The sequence below is a fragment of the Bubalus kerabau genome, chromosome 23 (genome assembly GCF_029407905.1).
Source record: "Bubalus kerabau isolate K-KA32 ecotype Philippines breed swamp buffalo chromosome 23, PCC_UOA_SB_1v2, whole genome shotgun sequence".
Taxonomy (NCBI): domain Eukaryota; kingdom Metazoa; phylum Chordata; class Mammalia; order Artiodactyla; family Bovidae; genus Bubalus; species Bubalus kerabau.
The window spans coordinates 39775914-39795609 of record NC_073646.1 but is presented as its reverse complement, the minus strand read 5'-3'; the positions used below and the strand labels follow the sequence as shown (position 1 = coordinate 39795609).

The 19696-nt window shown below is 60.5% G+C and overlaps 1 protein-coding gene and 1 non-coding gene across 2 annotated transcripts; one reads left to right on the top strand and one right to left on the bottom strand.

Annotated features, from left to right (window-relative positions):
* Positions 1–6321: 6321 nt before the first annotated feature.
* TRNAG-UCC (transfer RNA glycine (anticodon UCC)) lies at positions 6322–6394 on the bottom strand. The gene has a single exon. It is a non-coding gene; the product is annotated as a tRNA-Gly (tRNA).
* Positions 6395–10368: 3974 nt separating this feature from the next.
* Positions 10369–19344, top strand: FSCN1 (fascin actin-bundling protein 1). Its single transcript, XM_055561518.1, has 5 exons — positions 10369–11305; positions 17420–17576; positions 17664–17785; positions 18053–18220; positions 18530–19344. The coding sequence occupies exons 1-5, from the start codon at positions 10474–10476 to the stop codon at positions 18730–18732; spliced, it is 1482 nt and encodes a 493-aa protein (XP_055417493.1). The 5' UTR covers positions 10369–10473; the 3' UTR covers positions 18733–19344.
* The last annotated feature ends 352 nt before the right edge of the window (positions 19345–19696 follow it).

Here is a 19696-nt window from a genome sequence, read left to right as displayed (position 1 = left end):
CATGTATTTTGTCTCATGTGCTTAAAAACATGACACTGAGAAGGGGTTTGTCAAAAACCTGGCTTAGATAACACTGGGGAAATGTGATGTCCAGAGCCCTGGTAGCCATTCTGTGACTCTGAGGGGCTCAACCAGAGGGTAAAGCTGACGCAGGATGGCAGTGTGAGGACTAGGGGAAGTTCCAGGGTCCTTTCCCAGCGATTATCAGAATTAAGCAACCCAGGAAACTCCCCTCTTCAGGGCTTCTTATTTCTTGTCATAAATACTGGCCTTGTTATTTAGCCAGTTGAGTCCTTTTTTAAATTTTTTTCTTTTTTCACTGCACCATGGTGGCTTGTGGGGGCTAAGTTCCCCAACCAGCAGTTCAACCCGGGCCACAGTAGTGAAAGCCCGGAATCCTAACCACTAGACCAGTGGGAAATTCCCAGTTTTCTTTTCTTCTTCTTTTTTCTTTTGCCTCGAAGATTTCATGACCGAAGAGGGGTGTGTCCTAAAGGGTCCTGGAAGGGCTTAGGGAAAACTGGGCCTGCACAGAGCCTTGTGTGAATTAGAAGGATGTGCTCCTCTAGGGGGATAAAACATACCCTGACCAGGGGCTATGACCGTTGGCAAAGAGAACAACCTCTTTTCCTTCAGGCTGACACAGCTTGTCTAGCGGGCCTTGAGCTGGCTGTCCCCCAACCTCAGCCTTTGTGCAGCTGTACACGGAGGCCCTGGAGAAGACCCCAGTGGTGGAGAGCTGGTGGGCTTCGTGGAGGGCAGTGCCTGCAGAATTCAGACTCCCAGGCACTCTTGAGGCGAAGTCTTAGGCCGCATCCCTGCTGGCAACTCTCCGCCCCTGCCCTTCCCTTCCCGCAAACTGCCTTGCAGCTGTGCTCCTCGCTCAGGCCCCAAGACTGCCCTCGTCCCCATCCCAGGACCCCCACCATGCCCCGGACCCTTGTAAAGGGTCCTGGACAGGCACTGGGTCGGGCAGAGAGGGGCTGTTAGGACCCCTGAGCCAGGCAGGTAGTGGAAGATTCCCCCCTCCCCGTAGGAGGGTTCAGAATTCCCCAGACATCCTGAAAGGCCATGTAGGCCCCACTCCGGCTCTTTCTGGGAAGCAGTGGGAGGGCCAGGGACCGGGTGCCCACTTATAGAACCATCAGGGTCTGGAGTCTGGGAGGGTCCACAGGCCAGGGGAGGACTGAGCTGAAAAAGGCCGGGGCCGCAGGGAGAGTGAGCGAGGGTGCAGTCCGTGGTCTAGGCCTCCAGCCCTCCTGCCTCTGGGTCCCTCCGTGTTGCCCAGGGCTGCCTGGCAGCTGGCGGGCCTCAGGGGTGCGTTTGTCAGGGGTGTATGCAGGGCCTGACGGGGGCGCCGCAGCCGTGGCACTGGGGAGGGCGGGGGACGAGGGCGGAAGAGCCAAGGCACCCCGACAACTGGCCAAGGCACTGGACACCTGCCGCCTTGTCTGCTGACCCCTGGGACATCACTCCAAGCCCCAGACTCTGTTCTGGCTTCCCAGGAGGGCTGCCCCAGAAGTGCCCGGACCTGCCTTTTTGACATGTAGATGAAGCACAGTGAAGCAACATGCAAGGATCCTTGGTGACCCGAGCCTCAGGCTCCCTTATCAGACAGAGCAGATTCCAGAACACTTCCCTCGCTGCCAAAGATGCCTGCCCTGACCCCTGGGATGCCTGGACCTGTGTGAACAGTGTCAGAGTTCCTCTCCACCCCTGGGCGCTCAGGGAAGGAGCCAGGAGCCTCCCCAGAGGAAGTGGGGGACGTTTGAGGTGGGTCTTTCGCGTAAGCAGGGGGCTTGGCAGGTGGAGAAGAGAGACAGGAGGAGAGGGAGACAGGAGACTTGAACAGAGAGGTGGGCCCCCCGAGGGCTCTGAGCACTGGGAGCGGGGAGACGGCCAGCTTCGCCCTGGAGGCAGCCGCCGGCCCCGGCTGGATGGACTGGAGGCAACGGGGGTGGGGATCGAGGCTGCTGTCCCCATGGAGGTGCTTGTCGCTCTTTCTCTCCCCAGCAGCAGAAAGCAATCAGAGGTGCTTCCCTGGTGACTCAGTGGATAAGAGTCCATCTGCCAACGCAGGAGACACAGGTTCTATTCCCGGTCTCGGAAGATCCCACATGCTGGGGAGCAACTAAGCTCATGGGCCACAACTACTGAACCTGTGCGATCTAGAGCCTGTGCTCTGCAAGGGAAGCTACCGCAATGAGAAGCCCACACCCCACAGGAGAGTAGTCCCCTCTTGCTGCAACTAGAGAAAAATCCGTGTAGCAATGAAGAGCCAGCTTACCCAGAAAAAAAAAAAAGTCAGCATCACACTCAGAGCCCACTGGGAGAGGGAGGCGAGGTGACCGTGATGCCCTGGACTTATGGACGTGGTGTAGCAAGGGTTCCATGCAGGTTCAGGGAGGACGGATGATCAGGCCACTCAGCAGACGGGCCTGAGGCCAGGTTTCAGGGGTGCCGGCGGAAGGGTGGGGGGAGCCCTGGAGGGTGGGCACAGGCTGTCGGAAGTAGGAGTGGGGAAGCAGCCAGGTGTGGGGGGGAGGCTGAGGCCTGGCGCGGCCAGAGAAGCGGCCCTGCTCCTGGCAAGGATGTCTTGGCAGGAGACAGCTTCTGCCCAGGATGCTAATGCCCTCTTAATTAGCCGGGCCCTTGCCAAGCTCACTCCGCCGCAGCCTCACTTTGCAAAGCACACTCGGGCCTCAGAGCCGGTCCAGCACCTGCCATACCATCGGACGGATGCACCAGGTGAGGCCTCTGAGCCGCCCGCTGTGGCCAGTCCAGGCCTTCCCCTCGGGGCGTCATTGTCCAGATGACAGAAATAGAAATGCTTTGCAGGGACACGTGTTCAGAAAGACACAGGGAGGTCAGCCTGTGGACCTTTGCTCCAGCTGACCTGGCTCCACTCTGCTAAATTCCTATTCACCCAGCCTGGCCACTGCTTCCTCCCGGGGGCCCTCCTGGATTTCACAGTGAACTCTGAGATTCCGCACTCCCCAGGACAGCGCACCGCGTGGGTCAGGCCCTGGGCACCCCACCCTGGGTTTGGTTCCTGACTTACACGGGTTACAGTTTAGGACCAGGAAGCGGGTTGTACCTCTTGTCACATCTGACAAGATCATGATGTAGGCAGAAACCAACACTCTCTTGTAAAGCAAGTATCCTTCAGTTAATAATAAATTTTAAAAAAAGAAAAATCTGACAGGAGCCACGGCCTGGGCCCCTGAGAACTGCGTGTCCCTGCTAAAAGCTGACACCGAGCCTCTCTGTCCTGCCCAGTCCAGGGCTCCTTTTGCCAACTGGTAACGTGAGGGCCCTGAGCCCAGATCGGCAGAGGCATTCCTGCAGACAGGGTGATGGGTGACGGTTGGTGCTGCCCTCCTTGGCTCTGACCCGCCGGTGCTGGGGGTGTAGCCCGTGGCCCTGGAAGGCACAGCTGTCTGAGTCCCGCCCCGGAATCGCTTCCTCCCACTGAGGGCACCCGAGAGGGAGGCAGGCCGTACCAGGCTGCCTCGAGGGGCCACAGGGGTGGAACAACAAAGACACCATTCATGGGCTTGGGTCCCAAGGCCGGGCGTCCACGCGGGCTGGGCCATGGACATCTGTGCATCTGCAATGCGGATGGCACTTCTAGGTCCAGGGCCCCACTCACCTTGTTAAGAGAGAAGGGAGGGCGAGGCTCGGAGAGCGTGGGCACCCCCCCAACCCTGAATGATGCTAGCAGGAAACTCCCAGGACGTCACACCCTGGCCTCTTGCTGACGCGGAACTGAAGCTTCAGGGGTTGTGATCTGCCCAGTGCTGCTCCCGAGACCTCCATCCCTGGTCCCTGGACCACAGTCAGGACCTCGGGTAGGGCCCAGGCCTCGAAAGCCGGCAACACCCTGGGCAGGCGTGATGAGAGGTTTCTAGCATCTCGTGGGGATCCCAGGAGGCAAGGAGAGGGTGTGAGACTGCAGAGCTGGTGCGAAAGGGGGAGCCCCAGGAAGGAAGGAGGTGCAGGGCGGGAGACAGCCTGAGGCCTGATTTGACCCCTCCCAGCTTCGTGATTCGCTTGTGTGCTTTGTTCCTCGCTAAGACTGATTGATTTTTTAAAATGGAGGTAAAGATCACATAACATAAAATTAACTGTTTTAAAGCACGTGATTCTGGGACTTCCTGGCGCTCCAGTGGCTAAGACTCTGTGCTTCCACTCCAGGGGCCACGGATTTGATCCCTGGTCGGGGAACTAAGATCCCATATGCTGCGAGGCACAGCCAATAAATAAATAAAAATTTAAAAATTATAATAATAAAAAAAAAAGCATACAGTCTCTGTGGCCTTTTGTTGTTGTTGAGGTTGAGTCGTGTCCGACTCTTTTGCAAACCCTGTGGACTGCAGCCCACCAGGTTCCTCTGTCCGTGGGATTCTCCAGGCAAGAATACTGGAGTGGGTTGCTGTTTCCTTCTCCAGGGGATCTTCACCACTCAGGGATCGAACCCGCATCTCCTGCATTGGCAGGTGGATTCTTTACCACTGAGCCACCAGGGGAGCCCCTCTGTGGCCTTTGGCACAATCAAAATCTTGTGCACCCGCCACCTCTACTTATTTCCAAAACACTGTGGTCCCCCTGAAAGGAACCCCATCCCCATGAAGCAGTCACCCCCATCCTACACTGGCAGAGATGTGATGCCTACCTCCTCACCAGATACTACACCTGATCTTAGCCAGTCAGTCTTAAAGGAAATCAACCCTGAATACTCATTGGAAGGACTGATGCTGAAGCTGAAGCTCCAAAACTTTGGCCACCTGATGCGAAGAGCTGACTCACCGGAAAAGACCCTGATGCTGAGAAAGATTGAAGGCAGGAGGAGAAGGGGGCGACAGAGGATGAGATGGTTGGATGGCACCACCGACTTGATGGACATGAGTTTGAGCAAACTCTGGGAGATGGTGAAGGACAGGGAAGTCTGGTGTGCTGCAGTCCACAGGGTCACAGAATCAGACACGACTGAGCCACCGAATGGCAACAACTCCCACCAGAGACCAGCGCCAGGGGCCTCAGGAGTGGTGGGCACCAGGGCCCGGGTCTCCAGCCAGGTCTCAGGAGACGTGGGGCTTGGCAAGCTTTCCTCGAGGAGAAGCCAGGGGGAGCCTAAGGTGCTGGAGGCCCCCGGGCAGCACAGCACAGCCCTGGCCCAGGTGAGAGGGCCCAGCGCTGGGACAGGTTGGGGCCCAGCCCGTTCAGGGAGGCATTCGCCCTGGGTATTAAGCCTGAAGCCTCAGGCCTACAGAACAGCCTGGTAGGAATCTGAGGCCCTTCCATACGCCAGAGAGAACAGGTAGATAAAGCCCTGAGGGTGGAGGGGGTGGTGCGCCAAGACAAGAAACACTTCCTATCTAAACATCTACCTGTTGGCTCTCCATCACTACCTACAGAGCACGTTTCTGAACAAACGCAGAGAGAGGACTGGCAGGGTGAGTTTCAAACACGACCAAACAGCACACGCAGGACAAAGACTAAGGCAGAGGCAAAGATCCAGGATCACAATGTCCGGGTCTATTATCGCTGTGGAAGCGTTCAGGCGGACATGAGATTCCTAGTAGGGCATCCCTCCTGCAGCCTCCCTGCTGGCACAATCAGTACAGCCTCTCTATCCCTGCCTCCACCACCACGATTTTTTGGGAGAGAGGGGACTGAGAGAGGGGTATTTTATTTTTATTCTTAGTGTGCCTGTCTAAAACTTTAATTTTTTGGTTTCTTCGGCTGTGCTGGGTTTTCATGGCCCTAGGCGGGCTTTCTCTAGTTGGTGGCGAGAGGGGCCCACTGCTTGTTTTGGTGTGCACGCTTCTCCTGGAGGTAGTTTCTCTTGTTGCAGAGCACAGGCTGTAGACGCAAGGGCTTCAGTAGCTGTGGCTCCCAGGCTCTCGAGCACAGGCTCGGTACCTATGGCACACGGGCTTAGTTGCTCCATGCATCTGGGATCCTCCCAGACCAGGGATTGAACCTGTGTCACCTGCATTGGCAGGCGGATTCTTATCCACTGCACCACCAGGGAAGCCCTGCTTAAAACTTTTTACTATGGGCATGTCCAAACATTTATTCAAGTAGAGACTCGGGAATTCCCTGGAGGTCCAATGTTTGGGACTCTCCGCTTGCCCTGCTGAGGGTCTGGGTTTGATCCCTGGTCAGAGCCAGGCTGAGTGGGCCAAAAACAAAAAGAGAGAGACTCACATAAGTCATCCCCACATACCCACCACCCTGTCTAGAAGAGTTTTAGGCAAAACCCAGGCAGCGTGTCATTTCATAGGGAATGTTTTGTCGCGGCTTGTGGGATCTTACTTCCCTGACCAGGGATTGAACCTGGGCCCTCGGCAGTGGAATCACTGAGTCCTGACCTCTGGACCATCAGGGAAGTCCCTTCTCCTGTGACTTCTGTGGGGGGATGCACCGGGGATGGGACAGCCCCTTCCTGTCTGTGGTGGGTAGGCACAGAAATTCTCCGAGGCTGTCGGGTGGGGAGGAGTCCGAGTCTCTGTGACTCGGGGACCTGGGCTCAGGCTGGGCCGAGCAGCCCCTCCTGGTGGCCTCGTTTTCCTCCCCAGACCAGGCAGGAGGGCACCCGGTGGCCAGCCTGGGAGCGGCCCCAGCCAAAGCACGTCCGTTCTCCCCAGGCCATGCCCTCGTTCCGGGCAGTTCAGGTGGCTCCTGGGTTCCCGGGGGGCCCAGGGACACAGTGTCCGTGTTCCTGTCCTTCCCCAGAGGGACCTGAGGTGGAGCCTGCGGACAGAACCGTGTGGCCGCTCTGGACACAGAGGCTCCCATTGTAACCGACACTCGGGAAAGGCGAGAGGAGGAAATGTGGGTGCAGAGCAGACAAGCAGTTTTGAAAATGCTCTTCGGCTAAACTGACCTAAGATTTTCTTGCTACATTGACATTTCAGCAATAACTAATAAGAATAATTTTAAAAAACCCGACTGATTCACATTCTTGTACAGTGGAAAGTAACATCACATTGTAAAGCAATTTTCCTTGAATTAAAAAAATCCTGTGATAAACCATAATGGAAAAGAATATTTAAAAAATAAAATATATATATGTACGACCGAATCACTTTGCTGTACAACAGGAACTAACATTGCAAATTAACTGTACTTCAATTCAAAAAACAAAAACCCTGAGATGCTTTCCCTTCTCCTCATCTAAGGGGCTTCCCTGGTGGCTCAGTGGTAAAGAATCTGACTGCAATGTAGGAGATACAGGTTCGATCCCTGGGTCAGGAAGATCCCCTGGAGAAGGGTATGGCAACCAGTCCAGTATTCTTCCCTGGAGAATCCCATCGATGGAGGAGCCTGGTGGGCTGCAGTCCATGGGGTCACAAAAGAGTCAGACACGACTGAGCGACTAAACGACAACAAATAGGCTTGAGACCCACTGGAGTGTGGGTTTACACAGTTTTGTAAAGCTATTATCCTCCAATTTAAAAAAATTCTGAGTTTGCTTGTCTTTGAAGTTCAAGGAGAAGACAACAGTCTAACAGCAGTTATGCAGGTAGTGGGGTGGGAGTGGAGAGAGGTGGAGGACAAAGGCCTTTTTAGATTTGGGGATATCTGAACTATGTGAATGTGTTGTCTATTCAGAAAAAATTAAATAATAATCACTCAGCTCCAGACCTGTTGAAATTAACCTCAATTCTTCATATATTGACCCCTCCCCACCCCTCCCATCCCCAGTCTCAGGACTAACTAACCTGATCCCCCGATGCCTCAGTCTCTAATCTGTTCACTTGACCTGCCTGCCTTTGTCCACGGGGAAATCCAAGGTTCCCTTTCCATGTCTCATCCTCCGCATTGCTCTATCTGATGTTAATTTATTCAGCAAAGTGGCACAAGGCTTGTGCTCCTGGCTAAGTGATCCTAACGCTGTGCTCCACCATCGCTCTGACTATACGACTAGGGTCCTGGGAATTCCTGGGGGTCTTAGGGGGCTGGAGGGAGTCTGGCCCGTCTGTGTCCCCAGGACCAGCTGGCGTTTATGAGCGCTCACCATGTGCCAGGCACTGTCATCTAGGTGCCTGGTGTGTGGAGTCACCAACTTGTCCCCATCTGCCCAAGACCTTCCTGGTTCGAAAACTGAGTGCCACGTCCCAGGAACCCCTTGGTCCCATTCATGTGTGTGAGCTCCTGTCCTCTAGGCTTCTTTCCCAGGACAGATGCTATCATGATGCCCATTTTAGAGATGGAAAAACTGAGGACCAGGATGTGCATTCGACTGCAGGAAGCCCAGTGCAAGAAGCCAGGGCTACCATCCAGCTGGGCTCTCCAGTCTTTGTACCCATCAAAAGCATAACCTGGGAAGCCTGGACCTACTCCCACCCCTGGCCTGACTGAGAGGCAGGAGCCCCCAACTCCAGCCCCACAGCAGGAGCGTCTCAGCAGATCCCAGTCCTCTCTGTCAGCACGGGACTGCTGCCCCCAGCCTTCAGTTATTTGGCATCCTCTCTTATGAGCCATGGCAGCTGGCCAGAGAGTTGGCCCTAACTAGAGAGCCTTGGGGATAGCAATGGGTTCTGAGGGTGGCCAGGGACAGGGTCTGAGTTCCAAGTCCTCAGGGACCTTCAGACCACCTTGAGATGAGGGATTTGCATCTCTTCTATAAAAGGCGAAACAGGTTCAGAGAGGTCAAGTAACTTGACCACAGTCACACAGCCAGGGAGACCCTGGGTTTCAAGCCTATTTGTCATTGTTTAGTCACTGAAAGTCATATCCGACTCTTTGCAACCTCATGGACTGTAGCCCGCCAGGCTCCCCTGTCCACGGGATTCTCCAGGCAAGAATACTGGAGTGGGTTGCCATTTCCTCCTCCAGGGGATCTTCCCAACCCAGGAATCAAACCCACAGACTCGGGTTCACCTGCATTGGCAGGTGGATCCTTTATCACTGAGCCACCAGGGAAGCACCTATCAAACGACTTCAAAATGAGAAACTTGGCTTCTCAGCTCTCCAGAGCTTTGTGGGAAGGGGTGCTATGGGCAGTGGCTGTCTGGGGCTCAAGGCCCTGCCAGTTAGCCTACCTGACCTACAATAACAGGAAGGTAACAGGGAATTAACAGGAAGATAAAAGCCCCTGGAGGAAGCTGCCTGGGGGGAGGCAGCGGCACAGACCAACCAGCCAGGGAGCTAGTTCAGTGCCCTCTGCCTTTAGCCTCGAGACCTTGTGGGCAGCCTGTGGTCACGCTGGCATTCCAGGGGCTTGCCTGGCATGTGGGGAATGTCCCAGCAAAAGTCTTGGCCTTTGGAGATGCTCAGAAAAGGGAAGTGCTCCTCTCCAGGGTGGGGGTGGGGATGGGCATCTGTAGGAATTATCCCCTCCTGGGTACCAGGCTCAGAGTCCAGTGCAGTGGGACCTGGGGGTGGGTACAGAGTGGGAGGCGTGCTGGCCCCTGGGGTTCCAGATGCGGGTTGCCCCCCTTAGGGCTGTGCTTCCTGAGTCCTAGCACATCTCTTACCTGCTCCATAAAAGGGCTCACTACTCACTCTATAGCGAAGAACAGGGATGTCTGGCGTCCCGCAGCCTATGGGGTGGCAAAGAGTTGGACACGACCCAGTGATGGAGCAGCAACTCGCTCTATGCCTGTGAACCTCACCAGAACCCTGTGACCTCTGCAGCCTCGGGATGGGAACGCTGTCACTACTCCGGAGACCGATTTGGGCCAGCGGGGCTGGGTGCCTGGACCCCCAGGAAGGAGGGTGCCTTTCTGCTCAGTGTTCTGGGAGGGACGCTTCGGGGAACCACAGACCCTGCTTTGGAGGCTGCAGAGCCTGGGTTGGGTGAGTTGGGGTCGGCAGACCCCTTCCCAGCTCCTGGCCTGCGCCCACCCTTCCGCCCACAGGCACTTGGAGGGTCCCGTCTCTGCTCCTTCAAGGCTCTGCACTAAGTCCACCTCCAGGAGCCTCCGGAGCGCTCTGCTAGTACTGATGAGCTCCGTGGTTTCCGACGTCTCTAATCCACAACCTCTAATCTGACTCAGGCCTTCCTCCCGACTGGGCTTGGGGTTGGGGGGGCCTCCGAGGGGTCCCCTGCTCTGTGCGAGCCCTCAGGCTGCGGCGCCGCAAGGGTGGGGCTTTGGTATTGGGGGGAAGGGGGCGGTGGCCCCAAGTGGGGGTACTGCAGAGGCCGGCGGTGCAGAAGGAGGGGCCGCTGCGAACGCAGCTGCCGCCAGCGCCCCTCCGGGCCCCCCGCGCCACTCGCTGGCTCAGCCCGCGCGTCCCCCGCTCCGCGAGCCCCCGGGCGGGGCGGGGCGGGGGCGGGGCCTGGCGGCGCTGACGTCACCCCGCCTATAAAGGGGCTCGGGCGCCGCGAACCGGCTTTGTAAAGCCGCTGCTGAGGGTGCGCGCACGGCCTCTGCAGCCGCCGAACAAAGGAGCAGGGCACCGCCGCCGGGACCCGCCACCGACCGCCCGGGCCGCGCCGGCCCGCCGCCAGCCGCCACCATGACCGCCAACGGCACGGCCGAGGCCCTGCAGATCCAGTTCGGTCTCATCAACTGCAGCAACAAGTACCTGACAGCCGAGACGTTCGGGTTCAAGGTGAACGCCTCGGCCAGCAGCCTGAAGAAGAAGCAGATCTGGACGCTGGAGCAGCCGCCCGACGAGGCGGGCAGCGCCGCCGTGTGCCTCCGCAGCCACCTGGGCCGCTACCTGGCGGCCGACAAGGACGGCAACGTGACCTGTGAGCACGAGGCGCCGGGCGCCGACTGCCGTTTTCTCATCGTGGCGCACGACGACGGCCGCTGGTCGCTGCAGTCCGAGGCGCACCGGCGCTATTTCGGCGGCACCGAGGACCGCCTGTCGTGCTTCGCTCAGACCGTGTCGCCGGCCGAGAAGTGGAGCGTGCACATCGCTATGCACCCGCAGGTCAACATCTACAGCCTGGCCCGCAAGCGCTACGCGCACCTGGGCGCGCGGCCGGCCGACGAGATCTCGGTGGACCGCGACGTGCCCTGGGGCGTCGACTCGCTCATCACGCTGGCCTTCCAGGATCAGCGCTACAGCTTGCAAACGGCCGACCACCGCTTCCTGCGCCACGACGGGCGCCTAGTGGCGCACCCTGAGCCCGCCACCGGCTACACGCTGGAGTTCCGCTCCGGCAAGGTGGCCTTCCGCGACTGCGAGGGCCGCTACCTGGCGCCGTCGGGGCCCAGCGGCACGCTCAAGGCGGGCAAGGCCACCAAGGTGGGCAAGGACGAGCTCTTCGCCCTGGAGCAGAGCTGCGCCCAGGTCGTGCTGCAGGCGGCCAACGAGAGGAACGTGTCCACGCGCCAGGGTGAGTGGGGACGCCGTCCCTCGCTCCTTCCGGGCCTTGCACAAAGCGCACCCCACCCCACCCCCGTCCCCACCGCCTCCCGCCCTTCCTCGCCCGCGGCAATCCCGAGCGACGCCCCGTCCGCCCCCGCTGGGCGTGCAGGCCACCCTACCCGGCCGCAGGGCTTGCGCTCCGACCCCGAGGAAGGGGCGAGGGGTGGGGCTTTGCCCATCCTTGGGGACCGTGGCGCGGCCCCCACTCCGCCTTGGGCTTGGGGCTCCCTAGGCCGCTCTTAGGCCCCGCCCCGGGTGCCACCCTCGCACCCCCTGCTCAGTCTGTGTCTTCCCGACTCGTGCGGATCCCTCGGCTCCGTGGGCCCAGCCCTGGGGGAGGCGACGCCCCTTGCCCGGTGCCTCCTGCCCTTCCCCCCCGTTAGTGGGGCTTCAGTTCCAGGGCGGAGCGAGGGGTCGGCCCCCGCGCAGGGCGGGCCCGCGCTCCCTAAGGGCCGCCTTTGGCGGGTGGGATGGGGGTCCTTTGGTCTCCGCAGGGTGCGCGTCCACCTCCCCCGGGGCTGGGCCTCTCTCCACCCCCTCTGGCTGCTGGGAGGGGTTGGCCTCTGCTGGAGGGGGGCGCCCCGAGTGTCTGCCCTTCCCCCTCAGCCCCTCCTCCCGCGTCCGCCTCGCGCTTGAGGCCGCGGCCTTTGTGAGCAGGGGGCGGGCTCCTCGACAGGGCCCTCCCTCGCCCCCTTTGTCCTGCTCGGTCTCTGCGGATGAGAAAACCAGATGAGGCTGGGCGGGGAGGGAGTCGGCTTTCTGCGGGTCCCCCCTGCTGGGAACCCCCTGCGTCGCCCCCCGGGCCGGGTGCTCCGTCCGAAGCCGCCCCAGGAGGCGGCCTCCCTGCTCGCGCCCAGGTCCAGGGCGGCGTGGTGGGGGTGGCTGCCCGCCAGGCACCCCGCCCTGCGGCTCCCGGCCGGTGCGCTTTCCTCCGTGGGTGCCCGAGAGCGGTCCCAGCTTGAACCGGGAGACCCTAGCCCGGCACCCTCGGAAAGCGCCCCGCCTCGAGTAAACCCACCCCCTAAGACTGCAGCCAGGAACAGCTGGCTGCAACTCGACGCGTCCTTTCCCGGGGCCTCCCGTTGGCCTGGCCATTTCCTACCGGCCTGCGCGCCAGAATGAGCCCCCTCTTTCCCGGCTCAGATTCTCCCCCAGGCGGCTTCTCTTCCTTCTGGCGCCCTCGCCCCTTCTTTGGTCCAGAAGGCAGTCTGTTCCTTCCTCCCAGGGGAACCTCTGGGTGTCTTGCTCCCCGCAGACAGGAAGTTGCACTCTGGCCTCTGGAGATAGCTGGGTGGGAACCCCAGGCAATGGCCCCCCTTCCTCCTGATGACCACCCTCCTGAGGTCCGCACTCTGCCCAGGAGGTTGCAGCCCCGTGGCCGCTCGGCCGGAAGCTGCAGGCTGCGGACTGAAGTGGGCCAAGCTTCTTCCATCCTGCAGATGGGCGGTTTTAGGCCCAAAGAGGAGAAGCCCTGTGCCCAAGGTCACACAGCAAGTATGCAGCAGGCCGAACTGGGTTTGAGTCCAGAAAGGGCCCTCATCTGGACCCCCTGATGCCTCCCAGCCTCTGGGGACCACAGGATCTCCCCTCTCCAGTCTCACACAGCACTAGGTGGGGCAGGACTCCTCACGTACTCCGCAAACACTGAGCCCCTAGCGAGTGAGGCATGCTGAGGCCTGAGTGGTGAGCAAGTGAGCACGTCCCGGCGCCTTCCTTGCTGGGCGCTGTGTCCTCGTTGGGACATGAGCCACATCTTGGGCAACAGAGGTGTCTGGGACTCCAGGCGGTCCATGAGGGCCCTGGGTTAGATGGGAGAGGTCCCTTTCTGGGGAGGACATTTGACCTGACCTGAGGATGAACAGAAGGGGGGCTGCATCAGGTGTGTGGGACAGTGTTGAGGACACAGAACACAGCTTGTGCAAAGGCCCCAAGGCAGAGAGGAGCAGAAGGCCCAGTGCTGGCCGAGAAGCAGCTTGTGAGGTTGGTCCACGGGACTGGATCAGCCAGCAGGGCTGCAGGACCCGGAGTGGGTGCTTATCAGTGAAGGATGCTCTGTGCTTGCCAGCTGCGTCCCGCCCCTTCCCTGGGAAAAACGTGGCAGGAGGCCCCCGGACCTGGAAGGGACAGAGAGAGTCTGGGGTATTTTTGGCAGGTACCAGGTGGCGAGCCTGGACAGACACCCTCTCCTTTGAGTGAGGCTCTCTGCAGGTGTCATGCTGTGATTCAGGCCGATGGGGCAAGAGGAGCTGCCGGAAATTGCAGCAGGAGAGCCGAGGGCTCATCTGTGTGTTTAAAGGGGAGGGAGCTCTGGGGGCCAAGATTGGGGCTGCCTTGGCTTCAGGTTCTGGGGTCCGTTCTGACGTCGGGTCTCCCTGGCGGGATGGAGGGTGACGGGGGGCCCGGGGCCGCGCAGGGTTGGGGGGCGTGCCTGCAGAGGCCATTTTAGACAGGCCTGCGTGGCAGGGAGGCGGGGGAGGCTCCTCCAGACACAAGTTGGGAAACGCGGGCCAGGAAGGAGGAGCCTCCTGGGTTTTGCCGGTGGGGGAGGTGAGTCATCCCAGCAGCCAGGGCCCGGTGCGGGTGGGGTGCTTCCTGCTGAAGCTGCAAGCGGCTCTCCGGCCTCAGTCTCCCCATCTGTAAAGGGCTCCACCTGGGCACGTTTTTTGTGGCCAGACCGTATTTCTGGGACGGGGTCATCGCAGCCGCCGTTAGAGGCAGGGTCGGCCACCAGGGCTTGGGGGTCCTGAGAGCTGCTGTGACTAGGCAGGTGGCACGTCCAGCCAGGTCCTGGGAAGTGGGGTCGCTGTGGCCACACAGGCAGGGCCGCCGAGTGAGCTGTATTCAAGCTTCTTTGGCGCCCACCTGCCCTGGGCTCTGCTTCCCTGGTGGCTCAGATGGTAAGGGATCCATCTGACTTTAGTGTGGGAGACTTGGGTTTGATCCCTGGGTCAGGAAGATCCCCTGGAGAAGGGCATGGCCACCCACTCCAATATTCTTCCCTGGAGAATCCCATGGACAGAGGAGCCTGGCGGGCTACAGTCCATGGTGGGTTGCAAAGAGTTGGACAGGATTGAGCGACTAACACCTACACACACTGCCCTGGGCTCCAGCCAGACCCTGATCTCATAGCCCCTTTGCCTCTGGCCAGCTGTGCCCTGGGGTCTCCGTGCTCAGGAAGTGCCCAGCCCCAGCGCTCGAAGGTGAGGCTGGCTGGCTGGCTGAGGAAGGGCTGGACAAGCCGGGCTTTGTAGGATGTGTAAGAGTTCTCTTGATAAGGCAGGTCACGTTGGCCCCAGGGAACAGCTCGTGTAAGGATGGAGTAGGGATTTAAGGTGGTTAGGTAGTGGCAAGAGTTGACAGCAAGGAGGAGAAGTGAGGTGAAGCCACAGAAGCTTCTGGGCTCCCTCCCTTAAACTGAATGGGGGTGGTGGAGAGCGCCCGATTTTTGACCATCCAGGGGACTTGGGGACTGCTAAGGCTGTGGGGGGATGAGACCATGGGGTATGCTGCAGGCAGGTCTGTGCAGGATGGCCCCGGGGCTGGAGACTGGGAAAGCCATGATGGACGGGGGCGGGGCCCGGCGTTTCTGGGTTGGGGGGATGTGCCTGTGGGCTCTGGTGGGCCCCCGCATCCTTCTCCTTACTTCCCGGGGCTCCAGTGGGCCTGTGACTCACGCTTTCTGTGCTGCTGTTGATGAAAAGAAAAATCCCAAAGAAAATCCTGTTCCCATAGTAACCCAGCTCTAATTAGAGACTCCAAGGCCGAGTGGGGCCTTTCCCATCGGGGCATGGCCTTGGAGCCAGGAGGGGCCCCCCTGGATGGAGTGGACACTACCCCCAGCCCCTCCTGTGGGGGCAGAATACCCCGTGTCTACTTGGCATCGGGCCCCTCCATGCTCTCAATCTCCTGGCAGGACGGAGAGACACCGAGCTGGGTTGACAGAGGGAAACTGAGGCTGGAGGGGTGTGCTGCTCACGCAAGGCGCCTGGGCCCCACTTTGAGTACCTTGCTCGCTGGCCTAGGCCTGTTGATCCACACCAGTTCCAGGACTGGACACAGCCAGGCTGGACGGGGTCTGAGTGGCTGAGTAGACGGCAGTGGTCGTCGTGCGGCCCGGGGTAGGGACCCACCACTCCAGTCTTGCTTTATGCACCCCAGGGTTGGGAGGGGAGTTGCTGGGAGGAGCAGGGGTTCAGGGCTGACTGAGTGCTCGGGACCTGAAGTCTCCTGGAGAAGGGCCCCCGGGGTGTGTCTGGCCTGAGCCTGGTGCAAGCCTTGTATACCTGCAGGGCCATGTACCAGCAGGTAGGCTGGCAAGTGCGGGAGGGCTGACTGCCATTCACGGCCCTCCCCTGCCCGCTTTGCCCTTCTCCCTAGGGAGCCCCCTCTGCCTTTTCTGCTGCCGAGGTGTGCCCGGTGGGGCGTCTCCCCTGTTCTTTCCTTGCCATCAGCCAGCCTCCTATGCGTGGGGTACATGGTGCCCTGTGGCCCGTCAGGTGGGGTGGGGCAGGCTGGCTGGACGGGTCTGAGCCAGTGGCCCCAGGACGGCCCACCTCTTGGGGCCTGGGAGCCCCAGCAGGCCCAGCCCTCGCTGCTCCTCGCCTGGTGCTCCATGGGGGGTGTTGTGGTGGATGGCGCTCAGCCCAACCCCGGGGCCTGAGTAGACAGCTGATCCCTGACACTGGGGCTCAGGGGACCCTGAGGGGCTGGGGGGTCGAGCCCAGCGGTGGTGAGGGTCTGTTCAGGGTGACCCGCGGAGGCCGTGGCCACCAGTCCAGAGAGGGGAGGGAAGGTTGGGGGACAGGGCTTGGTACGAGGCCGGAGTTTGCCCCCTTCTCCCGAGAGCCCGGGGACCCCTAGCTTTTTCTCTGGGTGACCTTGGGCAAGGGCACTATTTCTCTGTCTCCCTCTCTCTTGTGAGGCAGGGTGGTGCTGACATGGGACACAAGACCTGGTCAGCACAGTGCTGACACCTGTCAGGCCCTCTGGGTGGAGCCTGGAGAACCAAGAAGGGGTCCTGGGCCAGGGGCGCGGCGCCCAACCCCCAGCCTTTGCCACCCGCCAGCCTCCTCTCATCTGAAGGGGTGCCTTCCACCAGCCCCGGCTTCATAAAGGCCTGGAGGCCCACCTCACCCGACAGTGAGGCTCTTAGGCCCATGGTGCTTGGGGACCTGAACTTGTGGTTGTGACCAAAGGTCGCATTGCAGGTTTTAGCTGGAGGAGTCCACAGGGGTGTGCAAAAGCGATGGGGCTGCAGCTTGTGGGAACAAAACCCCGGAAGCCACCCCTTTCACAGACGATTTCAGGATGTGGACACACGTGAAGGTGTTAGGCAGGTCATGTGCAAATCGCGATCTGCCACCTGCGTGCACTTTAAGGTCAAGAAAACGGGTGTGTGAACGCAGGGGAAGCGTTAGGAGGCTGTGGTTGCCCAGCGTTCACAGAGGCTCTCCGGGGGTGCAGTGCGCGTTGGGGGTGTGTGACTGCAGTTTCAGAGGAGTTTTCTAGATTTCCTGAAAGGAGCGTGGGCAATTGCTCTTTGAACTTTTACACGTACACAGAAGCAGGAGGGAACAATGAACCGCCGTGTAGCAACCCCCCAGCTTCCATCCCAACTCCCTGGGCCTCCATTCATTGTTTTTGCTCGTACTTCCTGTAGAACTCAGACATCCGGGCATTTCATCACGAAATCTTTGCGTCTCTATAAACAGCAAGGCATTCTCTTACATATTGACAACATGATTAGCAGTAATTAACCCTTCCCCTCTAACCCCGGGCCACGTTCAGATTCTCCCTGTTGGCTTTACAGTATCTTCTTGCATCTGGTTTGTTGCAGGGTTTTACGTCTGTGATCAGAGAGAGTGATGTGTAAGTGGACCTAGCAGGCTTTGGTCCTTAACTGGTCTGGCCCGGGGTCCTGGGTTCTCCCTCTGATGTGGAGGCCGAGGGGTCTGAGCCGTGCAGTGGGTTCTCAGTAGCCCCCCCGCCCCCCACTGTACTGGTGTGTGAGGGCAGGGCTGAGGGTCAGCCAGAACTGGGGAGTGCGGGGGTCCCTGGTCCTAGCTGGAGGCTCTCCCCGCAGGTATGGACCTGTCGGCCAATCAGGACGAAGAGACCGACCAAGAGACCTTCCAACTGGAGATCGACCGTGATACCAAAAAATGCGCCTTCCGCACCCACTCGGGCAAGTACTGGACGCTGACAACCAACGGGGGTGTGCAGTCCACCGCCTCCACCAAGTGAGTGCCCGCTGCCCGTGCTCGCCCAGACCGGCCCTTCCGGGGGGGGCACCTCTCCTGACCCTGTCCCCCACCCCCCCACCCCAGGGACGCCAGATGCTACTTTGACATCGAGTGGCGTGATCGGAGGATTATTCTGCGTGCATCCAATGGCAAATTCGTGACGGCCAAGAAGAACGGCCAGCTGGCGGCCTCCGTGGAGACGGCAGGTAGCCACCTTGGGCACACCTCAAGCCGCAGTTCCCTGGGGTGGGGTCTCGCTATGCCATGGTCACTTACCAACCCCACTGGAAGCCCGCCCTGTGCCAAGCGTCCTCCCAGACCGCCCTCACCCCGCCTCCCCTAGGGCTGGCGTGCTGTGTGACCCCAGGCTCCTGCTGTCCCTCTCTGAGCCACACACACCCTGGGCGTCGCACCCCCCCGGCCCCCGCCCGGATCCCCCTGAGGCTCACTGCCTTTCCCACCTCTTGGGACAGGGGACTCGGAGCTCTTCCTCATGAAGCTGATCAATCGGCCCATCATTGTGTTCCGCGGGGAGCACGGCTTCATCGGCTGCCGCAAGGTCACGGGCACTCTGGATGCCAACCGCTCCAACTATGACGTCTTCCAGCTGGAGTTCCGAGACGGTGCCTACAACATCAAAGGCAGGTGCCCCTGTGGGCGGGACTGGGTGGGGCACCTCACCCCCCCGCCTCTGCACCCCACTTGACCCTCTGACATGGCTTGGGCCATTCCAGGCCCCATGTGGGAGCTCAAGCTGGTGGGGAGCCCCTTCCTTCCGCTCTCGTGGGTACAGGAGGGAGATCACGCTAGACAGAGGGCTCTGGGAGGGGCTCCGTCCATCCACGTGGGTGGACAGGGCAGACCCCAGCCACACTCTGGGAGCCGTGATTGGAGGGTGGGGGCCAGAGCACGAGGCAGGGCCTGACGGGGTCCCCCCTGCGCCCCTGCAGACTCCACGGGCAAGTACTGGATGGTGGGCAATGACTCGTCGGTGACCAGCAGCAGCGACAGCCCGGTGGACTTCTTCCTGGAGTTCTGCGACTACAACAAGGTGGCCATCAAGGTGGGCGGGCACTACCTGAAGGGGGACCACGCGGGGGTCCTGAAGGCCTGCGCCGACACCATCGACCCCACCACGCTGTGGGAGTACTAGGCCTGCGCCCCCGGCCCCCTCCCTGCCCTGCCCCCGCCCCACGCTAACTCTCTTCTCCTGGGGGCTCCGCTGCGGGTGGCGAGCCCCTTGCCTTTCAAACTGGAAACCCAGAGCAAACGGTGCCCTCACCGGTCATCCCCCAGGCAGGTCGGTGCTCTGACCTGGCCCTGGGCAGGCTGTCCCGGCCCTCTGCCTTCTCTTATGCGCCCTGGGCGAGGCTGGAACTTCTCTCTCCTGACCTCAGACGACTCTGAGCCTTATTTCCCCAAAGAGGCCATGGAGGAGTGGGGGAGCTGGGAGGCCTTCCTGAGCCCCCGCCCCCCCGGAATGGCAGGGTGCGTAACTGGAATCTCCTGTCCCCTCCTGATCCTCCCCCACCCCCCCAGTAGCCACGCTCTTGCCCCAGGCCTGTCGGTGGCCTCCCCTTGCGACCGGACAGGTCAGGGCTGGCTCCTGCCCCTGCACACCCTGCTGTGATCCCGGGACCCTGCCCCTGTCTCTGTTTGCTTTCCCACTGGCCTGACTGGAAGCAGAAAATGACCAAATCAGTATTTTTTTTTTAATGAAATGTTATTGCTGGAGGAGCCCCAGGCAAGCCTGGTTCTGGGCTTGAGGGGGTCTTGAGACAGAGGCCTCTCCTCCCACTAGTGGTGGAGCAGGCGGGGTGACTCCCCGAATCCAAACCCCCCCACCTTCCCAGGGGGTTTCTCCAGCCCCACCCTCCCGAGTGCCCACCCCAGGGCCGGGTCTCACCTGGTGGTGCTAGGCCCCTCACCGCCTCAGCCAGGGCCCCGTGTGGTCGGTGCTCCTTGTCTGACCAGACTCCCAGGTCTCAGCGGGATGAAGCTGGGCGTCGCCCTCAGCTGGGAGCCCCCTGGAAGCCCCCAACCGCCCCCCACCCCCGCCCATGGCTCCCAGCCCCCGCCCTGCCGGCTCCCCTCCCTTCCGGTTAGTGTCCGCCATG

Bases quoted from the DNA above. Each gene is read 5' to 3' on its own strand.
- FSCN1 (XM_055561518.1), top strand. From the start codon at position 10,474: ATGACCGCCAACGGCACGGCCGAGGCCCTGCAGATCCAGTTCGGTCTC. The intron at 11,306-17,419 runs GTGAGTGGGGAC...CTCTCCCCGCAG, and splicing joins GAACGTGTCCACGCGCCAGG to GTATGGACCTGTCGGCCAAT. The intron at 18,221-18,529 runs GCAGGTGCCCCT...GCGCCCCTGCAG, and splicing joins CGGTGCCTACAACATCAAAG to ACTCCACGGGCAAGTACTGG.